The sequence below is a fragment of the Lactuca serriola genome, chromosome 8, assembly GCF_051521515.1.
Source record: "Lactuca serriola cultivar US96UC23 chromosome 8, Lser_US96UC23_V15, whole genome shotgun sequence".
Classification (NCBI taxonomy): Eukaryota; Viridiplantae; Streptophyta; class Magnoliopsida; order Asterales; family Asteraceae; genus Lactuca; species Lactuca serriola.
Window position 1 is genome coordinate 162752019 of NC_136415.1, and position 18990 is coordinate 162771008.

An 18990-nucleotide genomic window follows, 5' to 3' on the forward strand; every position below is an offset into this window, starting at 1 on the left:
TTCTCGATTTGATTACATACCCCGAGGCCCAATCGTAGTGTCGCAACTTGCCTTAATACTTTTTTGAAAACTTGTCATGATACGAGACTGTTACATGCGAGTAAAAATGTATATTTTTAAAAGAAAATATATTGTTTATGAAAACGTTTTGTCAGAGGGTTTTTGGTCCCCTTTGAATTTATAGTTTGTATATCTTATGTGGTTCGATATACTTAGTTCACTATAAACAATGCTATGATACCAATCTGTCACACCCCCAAACCAGAATGGCGGAAACATTCGGGGGTGGATGACTTCACGTAGTACCATAACAATTGAATATTGTAAAGAAAGTAACACAACCATCATATATATAATAAAAACGTATATTGTTGCGTTATACATATTTCCAAAAGAATATTACAATATGATGATGTAAATGTTTAATAATAAACGTCCTTAACGTTCCTTCTTCAAAAGCTAGTGGTTACCTGTATTACTGATTCCCTGAGAAATACAAGTGGTTTCGAAAAAGTGTCAACAATTAAGTTGGTGAGTTCGTAAGTGTTTTGAATTGAAAAGTATGTCCTTTTGGTAGAAAATCGATGAACGAGGTTTTCAGAAAATCCAATATTTTCTATAAATAGTTTGAAAAGTTCCCAAAGTTGGAGTGCGTTATTATTTTTCGTACTTGAATGATAAAGATAAACTTTGTGCTCAAAATAATGTAGAAACTGAATGCATATATGAATCTTGTAAATCAAACTTGTTTTTATACTTTCGTGTGAGTCTTATAACCATACTATTGACACAAACTGCCTGTAACAACATTCTTCAGGTGTTGTAGTGTTATGACATTTGTCACCCCAGACCTGCCGGTCTAACTGTAGCTAACAGTTTAGGTGTGGGGTTGTCAATCCCGTATAGATCTATACACAAGTATCACACTCTCCCTCCAAGAGATTATGGTATATAATACAGGACTTGAAATGCATACATAAGAGTACGTTGAAGTTTGAATATCTCACATCACTTAGTATAAATAGATTTACGATAAGAAAGACTTTACTTCATTTTTGTTGAAAGTATTTCGTTTTTCAAGATGTATACGTAAGAATGTATGAATAACTTGCTAACTATAACCATTATAGTTTTTCAGAAAGTATGTTCCATTTGGTGAAAAGAACTTGATGATATACTACCCTTATACGTAAAGTAAGATGTTGGTATCGATAATTAATAAGATAGATGTTGCATTTATGTTTATAAAACGATACCTTTACTTGTATTGTACTTGTATTTCCCCATAAAACATGAAACGACTTGAAAAGTAGGGGTACGAACTCACTTGTTTGGTTTGAAGAGGGTGGGGCTAGAGTCGAGCAGAAATTCAACCGCGGAAAGCTGCGTCTTCGAGCTCTTCGGGGATCTCGATAGCGTAGAACCTTCGTCGGGGACTCGGGTGCGGAAATCGAGGGTGTCGGGACATCTTCTGGTGCTTGAAAGTATGTGGGAGTAAGTGGGAGTTTGAGAAGGTGTGCCAAAATCCGTAGCTCATGCCTTCTATTTATAGTGCTGGAAAGGCGAGTACGTTGGGCGTACCACCGGAGTACGTTGGGCGTACTTCGGTTACACTGGGCGTAACTTTGCATCATGGCATACGACTCGAGTCTAGCTAGGCGTAGAGCTGCAGCCGATGGGACTCGACCCTGCACCTGAGTACGTTGGGCGTACTCCTACATTACGTTGGGCGTAATCCTGGCTTCTGTCTTCTAAATTCCGTAACTTTTGCGTACGGGCTCCTTTTTTCACGTTCTTATATCCACGCGTTGGTGAGATTATGCTCTACAACTTTCATTTAGACTCCGTCGGCTAGTTTTGACTTTATATTTAATGATATGTTTTTAATAGGCCGGGACTGCTAAAGTTCGTTAAAAATTCATAGCTTCTTTATTTGACGTCGGTTTTCGTTTGTCTTTTTATCATTTTACTCCTATTGTGGAGACCTTCAACTTTCGTTTAGGTTGCGATAGCTAAATAACGCTCGATCTTCAATTCAAGTTTTTAGCCCTCTACTACTGTTACGAAACTTAGAAAATTCGTAAATTCTTCATACGAGGTCCAATTTGGGTGATCTTTTTATGTATGTTTACAGTTTAACGAACTCTACAACTTTTGTTTATATAGTTAAGGCTAAAATGCATTTTATTGTAATTTCACTTTTTACGTTAAATAATGTTTTACCTGTGTGTCGTAAATATTCGAGTGGTTATAATTTCTTCAATATAACCCGGTTTCGAATGTTCTTTATGTTTTTTTTTGGAAACCTTGGCACGATATCTAACATTTGATGCATCTCAATTTAGATATTTGAACACTTTATTTTTGAGGTTAATTTCGTTGGTTCCAAATAGTTTTCGTTGTATTTGACTTTTGAGTGTTACATTGCTTTTGGAAAATATAGGGGTTTCACATAACATGTTTTCTACTTGTATCCCCCCCCCCCCCCCATAAAATCATTTAAAATATAAGTTAAGGGGTATGAACTCACCTGGAGTGTGTGATGCGAATGTAAGATCGGTAAAGGATGCTAAGCGTCAAATGAAGACTTAAGCACACACGGATCCTATTTAGCATATAATGACACATATATGTATCTAATTAGTGATTATACCACTAATTAAGCAAGTATAGACACCCTAGAACATGGAAAACACTTTTATTCAAGTGTTATAAGTACAAAAGGGTTGCATCTAAGGGTTTTAGGGCTTTACATTGGAGTTTATGGCCCATGGTAATTACCACATGAGTTTACGGCCAAGGGGTAATTTCCCCATGATTTTACGACCGTAAACTCATGGTATTAGTACCAAGTTGTGTTATAAGGTCTCACAAGTCATCATGAAGTGTTCTATGATCAAGTCTAAGCCTTAGGAAGGAATGGTGGCACCATTGCACCACTAACTAGGGTTTACGGCCCAAGGACCATTTCTCCATGAATTTACAGTCGTAAACTCATGGTATTTTATACCATTTCAAAGTTTAAGGTCCTTAGCTTATGTTGGAAGTGTTCTAGACTTGATCCCAAGGCTTTGGAAGGCATTAGGGTTCATTTGCACTCCTAATTAGGGTTTACGAACCAAGGGGATTCCTTAGTCGTAAACACCCTTTGATCTTGTTCTCTTGATGTTTCTAGGTGTAAACTAGTTGATTCAAGTATGAAACAAGCTAAGGTAAGTGTACTTACAATATAGAAGCTTGTTTGGGGGTTTAAGACTCAAGAACACTAGTGTGTGTTCTTGGTGTTCTTGGTGAAATGAAGAACACTTGAAGATCTATCAAAATGAAGAGATTTCATGGATGAAATCATGCACAAACACTAGATATTGAAGAATATCAACTAATCAAGGAAAGAATCACTTACCAAGTTGAAGATCTAGTGAAGAATTCGGATGATACTTGAGAGAGAATGAGTTCTAGGCTTGAAAACGGTAAAAATGACTAAGTGTCATATTTATACCTTAGAGTTTACTGCCGTAAACTCCATTTTATGGTTGTAAACTCCAAACTCTAGGAGTTTTGAGACTTAAGTGATGCACATTTAACTATAGAGTCTACTTCCTATAATTACCTCTGATTTATTCAAGATTAAAACACCCAAACTGACTCCAAAAGTGCTAAAAGTTAGCAGAAGTAAGTTTGACTTTGATTGACTGCAGGGTTTGTACAAGATAAAAATTTTGGGTTGTCACACATTCAAACTATGATCCATATTGACAAAACTAATCCCTACTTCTCCTTTTCCTTTCGTATTAAGTCCTAAAATTACCATTTAGCCCCTGAATCCATAAAATCCTTTTCAATATAAGTCCAAATGATACCAAACACACCCCAACTTCTGACTCCACCACCACCACCACTACGCAATCGCATAACAAACCATGAACCTGACCACCATACCACGGTGGCATGCGGCAGACGAAGGGCGTCAATAGTGTTGAGAATCCTCCAGGCGGAAATGGTGGCAGTCATAGGGATAGAAATGAGGAGAGGAGGTGGTAGTTTAAACCCACCGAGTACAACAGTAGCAGCAGCGGCGAAGAGGCGCCTGCTCGAGTCCCCGTGGGTACTTCCATCTTTAACAACAATGGCAGCAAGTTTTGTTGGCATCCATGGAAGGAGGTGGCGGCGAAGACTGGAGGGCAATCCACGAGCAACCCGCGACAGCAACGCATGTAGCTTCGCTTTCCCGGCGTTAGAATGGACACAGGGTGTTTGCTCCAGTGGTTTGGGGTTCTCAACCGAGGTGGTGGCAGTCGGAAATTAGGGGTAGAGAGGGAGTTGACAGCTGGAGTTGCATTAGGGTTATAGTTTACAGACAATAGAACAGTTATATACCCGCTCCATTCAAATTGTGATCCATATTGACAAAACTAATCCCTCCTTCTCCTTTTCCTTTCATATTAAGTCCCAAAATTACCATTTAGCCCCTGACTCCATAAAATCCTTTCAATATAAGTCCAAATGATACCAAACACACCCCGACTTCTGACTCCACCACCACCAACACCACCATCGTCGCCGCCGCCGCCACCACCACCACCACACAATCACATAACAAACCACGAACTCGACCACCCTGCCACGGTGGCATATGGCGGACGAAGGGTGTCAGTTGTGTTAAAAAACCTACAGGCGGCAGCAGTGGCAGTAATAGGGAGAGAAATAAGGAGAGAAGGAGGTGGCTCGAACCCACCGAGTACAACAGCAGCAGCAGCGGCGGAGAGGCGCCTGCTCGAGTCCCCATCGGTAGTTCCATCTTCAACAACAATGGCAACAAGCTTCTTCGGCATCCATTAAAGGAGGTAGCGGCGAAGACTAGAGGGAAATCCACGAGCAATCGGCGACAACAACGTATGTAACTTCGCTTTCCCGGCATTAGAATGGAAACAGGGTGTTTGCTCTGTTGGTTTGGGGTTCTCAACCGAGGTGGTGGCGGCCGAAAATTAAGGGGAGAGAGGGAGGTGACGGCTGGAGTTGCATTAGGGTTAGGGTTTAGAGACAATAGAACAGTTATATACCCACTCCATTCAAACTATGATCCATATTGATAAAACCGATCCCTCCTTCTCCTTTTCCTTTCATATTAAGTCCCAAAATTACCATTTAGCCCCTGACTCCATAAAATCCTTTCAATATAAGTCCAAATGATACCAAACACACCCCGACTTCTGAAATTCTTTTCGAAATAGATCCCAAAATTACACTTTAACCCCCGGATATTCAAATCTTGTCATTTGGCTTCCCGAAACCAACACCCCACTAATTATTATTTGATTGTGGACCATAATAATATAAAAATAATATTAAAATTACTTCTCGGGGTTCTGAGTTTTTTATTTAATTATTTCTATTTTAAACGGGATGTTACACCACCACCACCACCAGGACGGTCCGAGTGCAAAAAAATAATTAGGGACTAAACACGGAATTTTGACCAAACCACAGGAACGATTTCAGTAATTTATTATTATTATTATTATTATTATTATTATTATTATTATTATTATTATTATTGTTATGTGTATTTATGTTAAATTAAATTAACTTAATATTTTGATTTCCTACAGATGCATCTCTATCGGATTTCTAAGGCAACTGTTACATCCAACCCTGAGGAATTGAGATATGTATTACAAGGTAATGAAAGTTGCTTAGACTTTAGATGATATATACATTTTGGATATATGAACCATTATAAACTGATATTCATCCATGATTTCAACTTGAATAAGTACTATCACCCTTTTGCTGCCAGTTTCACCAGTATGGATTAATTATTAGTCTTCCTTTAATTTGTTCTTTTCCATCCTTTAAAAGGTTTAGCTTCTGAGTACATTGCGATTTTTACAGGCACTTGTGAAAGAACTATGGGTGCTAATTTTTGACAAATACCCTTCCTGGTTTTGGAGAGAGTGATCAAACACTAAAGCAACTGCGAAGTGTTTGACATTTGGTATCCAAGAGCTTGTTGATCATTTGAACATGGGACCAAAGTTCTATGTAGCTGCATACTCTATGAGTGGTCAAGCCATCTGGTCTTGTCACTTTTAAAGGATCATAATTACATTATTTTTGTAAAACTATGATATATATATATATATATATATATATATATATATATATATATATATATATATATATATATATATATATATATATATATCATAGTTTTACAAAAATAATGTAATTATGATATAGGATTGCAGTAGCTGTTAATAATCAACTAAGCATTTTTATTTTATGAAATTTCATAGGATCAATGGTCTCTGTGTGTTGCGCACTACCTATCATGGCAAAGTTATTGGCGGAGCATTAAAAAATAGTTACCTTCTTTTTCTATAATCCATGGAAACCATGTTGTTCTTTCTCCCCCAGATATAGTAACTTCATTAAAGCTATTTGAAGGATGAATCGTGATCATGTTCACATCCTCTTGACCATACACTCTGGTAGGGACTGAACAGTCAAACAAGTTAGTAAGTGTCTGTGAGGATCATGACAGTTAGTTGGACAACTTAATTACAATTTGATATTTTTCATGAACTCATCTGCTAGTGCCTGGTTGGAATTTGAAGAGGTAAATTAGTTAATGAAATAAAGTTTTTTCTTGTCGTCTCCAGAAAAAAGATTCTTTATAAGGATGACATTACTTTCATTTTTGATGTTTTTCTTTACCTTGTATCTTTAGGTAAATGAGTCAAGAACACACGTGTCAAGCCTGCCACAAGTCATGGATGAAAAGTCAAATTGATTTGCAACGGCAAGAAAGGAAAATTAAATGGATTTGTGAATACAGCAAATTCTAAATAAAATGGAATTGCAAATACAGCAACTAGCGGCCTCTATGAGATAGTTCAACCTGCTCAGCAATCCATCAATTAGTTTGTATTTTTTGTTTTAAAAAACTTAATTAGTTTAAACTTTTGTAATGATATTGTGAGTATTTGAATGTATGAATGTTATGTTATTGATTATTTTAACATTAATGAATATATTGGTATTTGACTATTTTAGTTTTGTGGTTTTTTGCATTAATTTTGAGAAGAAAAATTAGGAATTTTTTTAATTCTGAATTAATTGGCAACAAATTAGTGATAAAATTGTCTTCACAAAAAGCTAGAAAAAAAATATGTAACAGCCCGTTTCGAATCGTTCCCATTTCAGGGTGGTGATCAAGGAGTGGGTATTGGCGAGTTAGAAACCATCAAGAGTTGAGTTTGGACTCATTTGGAGGTGAATGATGTGGTTTGGATGATCCATTTATTCGGTTTGTATTTTGGAGCCCAAAGCTATCGGCAAAGGCGTTGGTTCGGGCCATTTAAGGATTTTAGATTTAAGTTTGGCTGGCTTTTAGGTTAAATAAAGTTGATAGATGCATAGCGATTCTCGTTAGCTTTCCGTGGATATAAAGAACATCAAAATCGGAGTTATAACGAAGAAGTTATGACTATTTGAAGTTAGAAGGGTTTGGGCCAAACCGTGTACGCATGGCATACCATGTAAGAACGCATGGCGTTCAAAAGGAAAATGGACGCAAGTGCATATGGGAACACCCTGCGTTCCCAAAGGGAATGCGCTACGTTCGTATGGGCAGACTAAACCCTAATTTCCGGGTCTTGGACCCTATTTAAACACCTTAACTCACCCCAACCCTTATTTCCTTCAACCTCCATCCTATCTAACCCTAAGATCAAAACCCTAAACCTCTTGCATGCATTTTGAGCTTACCTTGAGTATTTTTGGTATTGTTTAGGTGATTTGAAGAAGAAGGTGTTTAGAGAAGAAGCAATAGATTGAAGAGAGCTTGTAGATCCAGAGGTTTTGTATCATTTCCAGCCTATTGAAGGTATAAAGTTCTCATCTTGGTGCTTCTACATCATAGATCTAGTTTCTCATGGATATTTTCCCTTTTTGGTTTCAAGAATGGATTATTATGTGTCAAATCCATTTCTGGACTTAGGGTTGCCACCTATGAGGCTATTTGAGTCCCTTAGGCAGGAAAGTTGCCATCTTTAAGGTCCTAATGGGTCCATGCAAGAGTTGTGACCATCTTTATGGAAGTTGATTGCTATTTCTCGAGATTGGGACTTTTGGGTGCATGCAAAGTCGTCAAGTTCGTGACTTTATGATTTAGGAGGTCCTAAACGGCTTGGATCTATGTTTGGATAGCATGGCTTAAGCATTAAGTGCTTAATGGCTAGTTTTTGGAATCAGGGCACGAACGCGCTGTGTAGGGCTCGGAAACGCGCTGCGTTCCCGTTGAGACTCGCGACCAGGATTACGAAGGAACACCCAGCGTTCCACAAGGGAACGCCCTGCGTTTGTAAGTCATAGGCTTTTTTGGTGAGTCATTTCCTTGGACTAGTTGATTATGGGCCTTAATGGACTATTCTGTTGGATTGTTATTGGGATATATTATATTTTGGGCATGAGGGAAGGCCCATTTGAGAAGTTGGGCCCGATTTAGAAAATTGGGCCATAAATGTGCCGTTAGTGGACTTAGAAAGATTATATGGAATTGGGCCCTTCATGTGATGGATTTGGGCCTAGGCCTTGGACCAAATTAGATCAGGGGTAAGATTGCCATTTTACCCTAAGGAAACTTAATGGTTTTGGACTAAGTGTTATGTTGTATTGATAGCTCGGGGAGTCGTGAGATCAATAGTTCGAGGATCTGCCAGCTAACAGTGAGGGGTTATACGTAGTATTCTACAGTCATCTTTGCGAGGTGAGTTTCCTTCCAGTAAGAACGGGTCTACGGCCATAATGCCAGCCCGTTTAGTTAGCAGTAGTTCCGGACTTCGGTCCGATGTAGTAGTTCAGTGTGCCTGAGGTCTTTGTGATTCAAGCATGTCTTTGTTTTATGTGTTCCGGACTTCGGTCCGATGTAGTATGCAGTATATATGTTTATGATAGTAGTTATGATTATGCTATGCTATGTTCAGTCAGTTCCGGACTTCGGTCCGATGCAGAGGGCAAGGCCCTGGTTAGTTTCGGACTTCGGTCCGATGTAGTTTCTGGACTTCGGTCCGATGCAGAGGGCAAGGCCCTGGTTAGTTCCAGACTACAGTCCAATGCAGTTTCCGGACTGCGGTCCGATACAGAGGGCAAGGCCCTGGTTACTTCCGGACTACGGTCCGATGCAATTTCCGGACTTCGGTCTAATGTAGAGGGCAAGACCCTAGTTAGTTCCGGACTTCGGTCCGATGCAATAAGCAAGGCCTAGTAGTTGCTTTATATGTTTTTGTATGGTATGTGGTAGTTTGGAGGAGCTCACTAAGCTCCGTGCTTACAGTTTCAGTTTTGGTATCATGTACTCAGCTTCAAAAGAGGAGCTCGGGAAGATTGCAGTGCACACACTTCTGTTCAGTCTGGGAAGTTTATACTCTGATATTTTGACAATTGTTACGATATTTTGAGATACACTGTTTGTGATTTTTATATGATGTTCGATGACTAAGGTTTTATTATTAAATTAAAACGAAATTTTTAGACTGTATTTTTGGGATGTTTCAAAATACGTAGGAAATTTGTAGGAAAAAAAAATAATACTTAGGCATTCGATAGGAAAGTAGTGTTGTAGGTATGCTGTAGGATAAAATATTTTGTAGGTATTCTGTAGGAAAAAAGTGTTGGTAATTATTCCGTACCTATTCCGTAGCAAAAGTGATCCGTAGATATTCTGTAGGTAAATTTCTAACAGAATATTCTGTAGGAAAACCATAGGAAAGTTTGTAGGTAATTTGTGGGAAAAAATTACCCATGAGGGTTTTTCCTACAACCCGTTTTTTGTAAAAATTCTGTAGCTAACGCCTTACTCCTACGAATTTCCTACAAATTTTGCAGTAAGTAATTACCCAGTTTTCTAGTAGTGTAATTAAACTCGAAATGCTGCAGGCGAATATAGACAAAACTAAAATAATAAAGTTTCCAATTATGCTCCTCATACTGAATTATTCCAGCATTCAACACAATCACAATGGATGCAGAAAGAAGAAAAAGAAAAACATGGCAACAAAATTCTTTTTTTAAATAGTCTCATGGTCATATATACTTTGCTTCACGAGAACCACACATAAATTCTACTACTTCTGAACATTTAAAACTCCTATTGGATAAACGTCTCATAAGAGTTTACGGAAAATATTCTCCTTACGCATGAGAGGATGAGATAGAGTTGCGCATGTGGTCTGACACTAATTTCTAGTTCGAAGTTTCAACAGTTCACTCCATCTAAAAATATTGCAGGCACGAAATGCCATGTGTACATCTACGTGACGCTTACGTTTAGTCAAATATATAGTAAATGGCAATAAGTTTCCCGTTCCCGCGGCGGTGGTGGTGACGTTGGTCGTTGGTCGTTGCCTCGTTGGTAAGAAGCAACTGGTAGTGATGCATAAATCTGTTAGTTTGTCTTCGATCGATCTTCATTCTTCTTCTTGAGATAGAGTGAGAGATGCAACTGATAGTAATATGCGATGTCAAACACACGTTCCAGAGCAGCCTCATCGTCTTCATCGTTGTAGGAGCAGTGGCTGCAACAGCATTTTATTACGTCAACATGGAAGAACAAGGCACCGTTCCCACAGTAGTTCTAAGTCCTAATGTCTATGATTCACTGGATGGCTGTGATTTTTTCTCCGGAAAATGGGTACATGACAACGATTCATACCCTCTATACGAAGAACTCGAATGTCCATACATTACTGGTGACTTTGCGTGTCAACAACATGGTAGAAAGGATTCCAAGTATCAACAATGGAGATGGCAACCTCATGGGTGTAACCTTCCAAGGTCTCTCTCTCTCTCTCTCTCTCTCTCTCTCTCTCCTCTCTCTCTCTTCTCTCTCTCTCTCTCTCTCTCTCTCTCTCTCTCTCTCTCTCTCTCTCTCTCTCTCTCTCTCTCTCTCTCTCTCTCTCTCTCTCTCTCTCTCTCTCTCTCTCTCTCTCTCTCTCTCTCTCTCTCTCTCTCTCTCTCTCTCTCTCTCTCTCTCTCTCTCTCTCTCTCTCTCTCTCTCTCTCTCTCTCTCTCTCTCTCTCTCTCTCTCTCTCTCTCTCTCTCTCTCTCTCTCTCTCTCTCTCTCTCTCTCTCTCTCTCTCTCTCTCTCTCTCTCTCTCTCTCTCTCTCTCTCTCTCTCTCTCTCTCTCTCTCTCTCTCTCTCTCTTCTCCTCCCTCTCTCTCTCTCTCTCTCTCTCTCTCTCTCTCTCTCTCTCTCTCTCTCTCTCTCTCTCTCTCTCTCTCTCTCTCACACATTTATAAGTAGTATTAACTTTTCTAGAGAGATCTAATTTTCATTTTTGTTTTACATTTAAAAGGAATTACCAACAATGTGGCTTAAAGCTTAAACATCACACTAACTATTAATCATCGCATGATAAAGTTCTTTCAAAAGAACTAATATATATGTTGGAAACGGTCAATTTTTATCATTTGCTTATTGATGTATACATTTTACTATATTAATTAGATTAATAGACATCATAAAATAAGGTTTATATTTGATGTTTGAAGGTATAGTACAATTAAAGTAAAATACAAGCCAAGCATATTACTGTAGTTTCACGTCGCACTGTAATTAGTATTTATTTACAATGTCTAGGTTTGATGCCAAAGAAGTTCTTAAGAGGCTGAGGGGGAAAAGGGTAGTTTTCGTTGGAGATTCGGTAAATAGAAACCAGTGGATATCATTGGTATGTATGCTTCAGACGGTCATCCCTCCTGAGCTCAAGGAGATGCGCAAAATTCGTCATGTGTCCTTACGCACCTTCAAGGCACTTGTGAGTATATCCATATTTTATTGTTATTGGTGGATAGATTGATTGTTGAAATATTTTCCGATATATTAGGATTAACATTCTTAAGTAAATTATTTTTAATTTTAATAAGGAAGATTTATATATATATCTATGTGGTCCCTGTGTTATGTGAAAAAGTTATCGTATAGTGTTAATTTTCATCTATTCCTGTCTCTACTACAAATCTTCGACCATCTTTGCCTACATTAGTCCACATACTAACAGAACCTGCAAATTAAAATACATAGGGAAAATGATTTAAAAGCCCAACGAAGTTTCCAAACCATTTAAAAAACCCCAATTATGTTTTGTCTATTCAAAAAAACTCAACGAATTTAACCTTTTGTCTAAAAAGTCCAACAAAGTTCCAAACCGTTCAGAAAATTCCAATTTTGTTTTGTTTAAGTTCGTTGAGTTTTTTTTTAACAGTCAAAACATGATTGGAGTTTTTTAAACGTTTTGGAAACTTCGTTAGTCTAACAAGTCATTTTTCCGATACGGTAATAAGCCACGTCATCTGTTACTCTTATTTGACTTTCAAGAAAGTGTAACTTAGTTGAGTTTTTTAGACAAAATGTTAAGTTTGTTGGGTTTTTTTGAACATACAAAACATGATTGGGGTTTTTTGAACGGTTTGGAAACTCCGTTGGACTTTTAAGTCATTTTCCCAAATACATAAACCAAAGCCATACGGTCTACTAAACCCATAAAGTCTCTTTATTATGAAAATGCTAGTCACCAAACTTTGCATTAGCAGCAAAGTAATATTGTATCAGCTTCTTTTCGGCAGCTTCCTGATTTTTATCGAGATAAGTTCTCGGATTTCTAGGTAATTATTTTAGCATTCCAACGAGGATAAGTAGAGCGAAGGAGTAGTTTCATCAACAGAATTGTTGCGAGCAACTGAATCAGAACAAAGAGATAGTTGGAATGCAGTCGGAGATAGTGTAGAAGGTTGGTGTGAAATTTTGAACTGGTTGAGAGTAGTAATATAGGTAATTAGAAAAGAATACATTTCACAAAAAAAAAAAAAAAAAAAAAAAAAACCTAGTCATTCAACGTCTAGTAAAAAGGGTTGAGATATATGGTAAACCTGACCATCCTTATCGAGTCTTACCCCGTATGGCATAATGGTGCAAGAACTCAAGGAAGTTTGATGTTATATGTTGTGTAAGGAAACATAGTAAAATTTTGAAGCAAACTGTTTTTTTTTTAAATTAAACATATTGAAAACTACATGGTTTTAAGATTAGATACCTATATATATATATATATATATATATATATATATATAGAGAGAGAGAGAGAGAGAGAGAGAGAGAGATGTTCAATTGAGAAAATAAAAAAGGTTGAGAATGAAAGAATTATTCTCAGTCAATTATTTATTTTCTGCGGCAAACACTCCGGTTTACCGGGCAGACAATGGTAATATTCATATATGAATATAAATATAAGTGTATTCATTTATGAAACACCACCTCCTTTCCGCCACTAACCACCATCGTCATCTCCGTTACCACCACCACATCCACAACCGACCAACTCTAACAACCGCTACCACCTATCGCCTCCATATTTATATATGAATAATTGTTTCCACTATATCTATTGGTATATGAAAATACGTATTCATATATAAATACACTTATTCATATGCATTTATAAATGAATATGATCTGTTCCGTCGACCTGGTATGCTAAAGTGCTTAAGCGGTAGATTCAAAATAAGTGGCTCAGATTAATTCTCTTGTTCTCAACCTTTTTTTCTCAATTAAACCCTCCCATTTATATATATATATATATATATATATATATATATATATATATATATATATATATATATATTAGTTTTTTACAGTGACCCTCTTTATTCTAACAACAATCTATATAGAACTGGAAATTTACCTACTATATGATTATGGATTTATTTCCCTCGGATATCGATTTTTATTAAGAGTGCTATTCTTTCTATCATAGTAATCATACCCTTTAATTCATACTGAGTATGCTCCACTCACACCCGAAAGAAAGCTAGCTCATCTCTCCGATCGTAAAGACTTTCAACACTAAACTGAAAGACCAAGAATTTAATGAAAGATCTCTGCTTAGGCTTAAAATCCCTATAACTCTCAAAGTCACCACTATGTCTAGCTGTATAGTTAAGAATCTCATCATATCCACCTGGGTCGTTATCACCTCCTTGTGAAAATCCAAAAGAAAAAAATAGTTAGAATGATAACCAATAAATTATCAGAGGCAAATACTTCTTTAGGGCTCCATGTCAAAACGACATTCTTGTCATATGAACTTCAATATTTATGACAAGGATTGTCAAAAGACACTTTCATTTTTTTCTTCTATAGTGACATTCGAGGTTACGTTGGTGTTTTTGGGTTAGTCGTGGCAATAACATGAGAAAGGGAAGAAGAAGGTGGTAATCAATGGTATTTTGTTGTTACTAGGTAGTTTATAGAGTTACATGAGTGTGTGTATGTGTGTGTGTGTGATAAAGATATAGAGAGGTGGTGTACATGGTGATATTGTTGAAGATTGTTTGTGTGTGTATGTGTGAGAAAAATATGGGAGATAAATATATATATATATATATATATATATATATATATATATATATATATATATATATATATATATATAGTGTGTGTACATTATTTATTATTCAACTAAAGGAAAAATAGTTTTATTATGCTAACAAGAAACCATATAGTTAATTTCTATACTCTTATATATATAAGCATAATATTTTATATTCAATTTCTATACCCCCATGTAGTTAACTTCTATGTCCTTACCTATATAAATATAATATTTTATTTATGTATTGTGAGTGATTATGTGACACAAGATAAGATTATATAGGGACGAATGGACATAAAGACTATTGCAATGATAAAACTTTATAGGGAGGATGAATGATAGCATCCTAAAATAAGATCATATACATAGACCATCAGAGGGGAAAAAGGTTTTCGAGAATACCACAACTTTGACACAACACAAGGATGATTGATATAATTTTTTCTTTTAATAAAGATGTAACTTTATTTGTTATTTTAGGAAAAAAAAATAGATTTAGTGTAGTACCAGTGTCAAACATAATTCTATGTTAGAATAGGGGCGTTTAGAGAGTGAATGTGATAATTATGGTTAGATATCTTTAGGATCATGAATCTTAAATTCTTAAGTTGTATTTCAACCCTACGTCTAAGTATCACAATATCAGTTGCAATATAACCCAAAAGATTGAAAATTTAGTTTTAGGCACAAATCTTGTAGAATCTTACTAGACTTTTGTGTATTCGGTGTATATGCTTTTACAAGCACATAAAAAAATTGGTATTACGATACGAATGAGTTTAACTAGTAGACCAATTCTTATTTTTCCTTTTTTATCCAAGATGCATGCATTTAGAAATAGATAATGTTTCCCTGTTCTTAGAAATTAGTGGACCATATTTAGTGATCATGTCTAGTGATTCTTGTTTGTAGTTTCATAGTAATTTTAGCTTGCATCTTTAAATTCATATAGGGTATCTTTTACAAAGTTAAGCAAAAAAACTGTTTCAATGGCTCTCTTTTTTTCTTTTTCTTCTTAATTTCTTGGAGGTTAATCACCTCAAATCGATGTCTATCATATTGCATAAGTATATATTTTAAGAGGCACTACAAAAAACAAACAAAAAAAACAAAAAAAAAAGTACTACATCAATTATTAGTAGTTCATGATATGGATAGAACACCAATTAGACAATTTGAGCTAACCAACTTTACTCTATATATAATCCCTATAAATGAGTGAACCTAAATGGCATCAATAAGTTTTGGAGCTGATGCCAAAGTATCAAATAATGCTTCAAGTTCTAAGCTTTACAAGTAAACTAGATTGAACATTATCACCGCCTCTATAAATTTTTTCAAGTTTCCTTGAGATATTAAGAGTATTGATTACATAAGGATCTCAATATGATCACTAAATCTTTCCATGAGGTATCCACACCATATGAAGATCCAAAATCAAACCTACAAGAAAAAACAGCAATAAGTAAACACATACGATTCAGTCTCCTCAACATCGTTCCAAAAAGGCATCACTTAGCATCGATTTCACATCCTTCTTTAACAGTAATAGGGAGCCTGCCTAACCTAGTTTCCAAAAACAAAATATTAAGCTTGATTAGAAATATTTTTTCAAATAGTGTTGGTGATTTTAGATTCACCTCACCACTTAGTGTGATTTGAATTTATAAGTGTTAAAGAAAACTTGGATTGTGATCTAATACAAGTCACATGGTATAGAGTCCACATTTATGTAAGGTGAGTTTTATCATAACTATGACGAATAATATGTACAAGATGTAAATGAATTATTTATGTTTTTTAACAACATGTCACCATATGATTGAATATTGTGAGATTCGAACCTAAGACTCACTCTATTTTGGAGTCTTTAGATAGAAAGTAAATTACCATTAGGTCACATGTATGCTAAAAAATGGAAAATCTTCATAACGATTTCTTTAATAAAACACGCTACATATGCATGATGTAAAGGACTTACCTACGTGACCGAAATGAATTTACGTACTTCAAAAAGTTAATTAGGACTTGGATTAAAAGTGATTATCATTGGATAAGGAATATCACTTTAATATTTACTAAATGAAATGCAAAAAAAAATTATGTATTTTATCTACAAGTATTTCAATGGGTTGTTGGCTTCTGTTCTTAGGACATTAGGATTTCTTGAATATTTGGAATGTGTAAAATACATAAATAGATTTAGACTTAATTATATACTTTTTTATTTATAATAAAATTTTGGTTTGTTTTCATGGTTGTGTAAACTCAAATGTCACATTATAATAAATAATGATTGTTTGTGATTTTAGTGTCATCATACTTGTTATGGGAATGGTAAGATTGTTAAAATAGACCTAAATTATAATCTAATTCTACAAAGGTGGTGTGGAATGCACCATTATATAAAGAGTGTGATTCCAACCATGACAAATAAAGCGCAAACAACTTGGTTGGTCAAGGGACAATACTCTATAACCTAATTGCTTTTCAGTATACCTGGGGTGGTTGAAGAAGACAATCATTGATTTCAAAAGAATGATTTGGGTGTAAAAGCTTATATAATTTCTTATTTACGCCCCCAAATATGAAGTAAGCATGTAACATATCCACCTCAATAATGTTATAGGAAAGAAACAGGGTGACAAGGTATTTTTCCCAATTTCGAATACAATTACAAGTTGTTTGCGCTTTATTATTAAATAAAAACTAGGGCTTAATTGTATATAAGGTCAGAATAAAGGAACTTTATTGAAGATCTCCAATACCACATAAGATGATAACGAAGTTTTTCTCAGAAAACTGAGTATTTAACAAAAAGTTGATTATAATTAAGAGTATTTTAGGATTTATTAAGAAATTTTTTTTTTTTTGAGTTAACTGAATATATGGTCAAATTATATTCACTTTAAAGAATATTTCCTACTATTTAATGATAAAAACATATTTTAATAAATAAAAATATTATATGGATAGAAAATAATATATATTTATTGTAATAAAATATTCCTAGAATACTAATTATTGTTTTAAAGCATTAAGTATTAACATTAATACAATACGAGGAGTTGATAAAACTACGAATAAAAAGCATTCCAAGGAATACCCTTTATTTGCATAAAATACAGTAAACATATATTTTATGTAAATGGTTAAATTTGATATAATCATGTATGTCATTTCTTTTATTTTGTTTATAAGCGTATTTGTGTTAATACATTTATATACAGGAATATAATGTTTCTATCGACTTTTATTGGGCTCCATTATTGGTGGAATCTAATGCTGACCATCCATTAAAACATAAAACAAATGATCGTATGGTTCACATTCAATCCATCGGAAAGCATGCTAAATATTGGGTTAATGCAGAAATACTAGTTTTTAACTCATATCTCTGGTGGAGGATGCCTGCATTTAAAATCTTGTAAGTTCATACCTCTAAGGTTGATATTAGGTTTGCTAATTTTTGGCTAATGAATTTCTAAAATGATTGTTTTTCTTGTAAGGAATGGATCACATGGAAATTCTACACAATATGATGTAGTAAGCAACCATCATGCTTACAATATGGTTATCAAAGTGTTTTCTAAATGGTTACATGATCATGTCAATCACACAAGGACTCAATTATATTTCATGAGCATGACTGCAACACATCATAGGTGATATATTTAAACTTAAATTAATTATCCAACTGAAAACTTTATGGTTTTTATTAAGACCTTATTATCAGTGGCACAGAATGGGGCATGAAAGATGATCAGAATTGCTTGAATGAAACAGATCCAATAACAAAACAGAGGTTTTGGGAAACTGAGTCGGATTTAAAGCTGATGAGAATATTACAATTATCGCTAAATAAATTGAAAGAAAAGGGGGTGAATGTACAAGTGGTGAATATAACACATCTAACACAATATAGAAAAGATGCACACCCTTCTATTTACAGGTTGTATAATTATCCTTTAACAACAACACAATTAGCCAACCCCTCAAGTTATGCAGATTGCACACATTGGTGCCTTCCTGGTGTCCCAGATGTTTGGAATGAGTTGCTTCTAGCTTACATTATTGGCAAGCATAAGTAATTTAGAATTCTTGATAGAATTGTATTATGAGTGAACTTATTTATTTTTAATTTAATTATCATGAATTACAAGTAAAATCAATGTCGAATTTAGTTCCAATATGATCAACATACAATATATAATGGCAAGACTATATGTACAAGAATTCCATCTAATGCACTTATTGCTCCGGGAAATATGCACTTTACCCTTCTATGTTGTTTGAAAGTATTTGCAGTTGCATTAGAAGATATTGGGACTATCATTTCTCTTGAAAAACACATTGTTGCATTCCGGACCTCATGAAAAATATATGAATCGTTTTTGTGTAGTGTTGAAATCATCATTTAACAACTTAAATAATCATTAAAGAAATATAATAATTTTCCATTAAAAAACATAATATATTCATCTCCTCTTTCCATTCTTCTTCTGTCATATTAAAGTTGTGTGTTATTCCATTATAAACATTACTCGTATTTCTTTTA

At 35.2% G+C, this 18990-nt stretch overlaps 1 protein-coding gene across 1 annotated transcript; it reads left to right on the top strand.

The window, feature by feature from the left end:
* The first annotated feature begins 10169 nt into the window (after window positions 1-10169).
* Window positions 10170-18699, top strand: LOC145070800 (protein trichome birefringence-like 34). The gene is made up of 5 exons (XM_079017755.1): window positions 10170-10836; window positions 11642-11819; window positions 17663-17859; window positions 17942-18097; window positions 18169-18699. The coding sequence occupies exons 1-5, from the start codon at window positions 10499-10501 to the stop codon at window positions 18521-18523; spliced, it is 1224 nt and encodes a 407-aa protein (XP_078873881.1). The 5' UTR covers window positions 10170-10498; the 3' UTR covers window positions 18524-18699.
* Window positions 18700-18990: the final 291 nt, after the last annotated feature.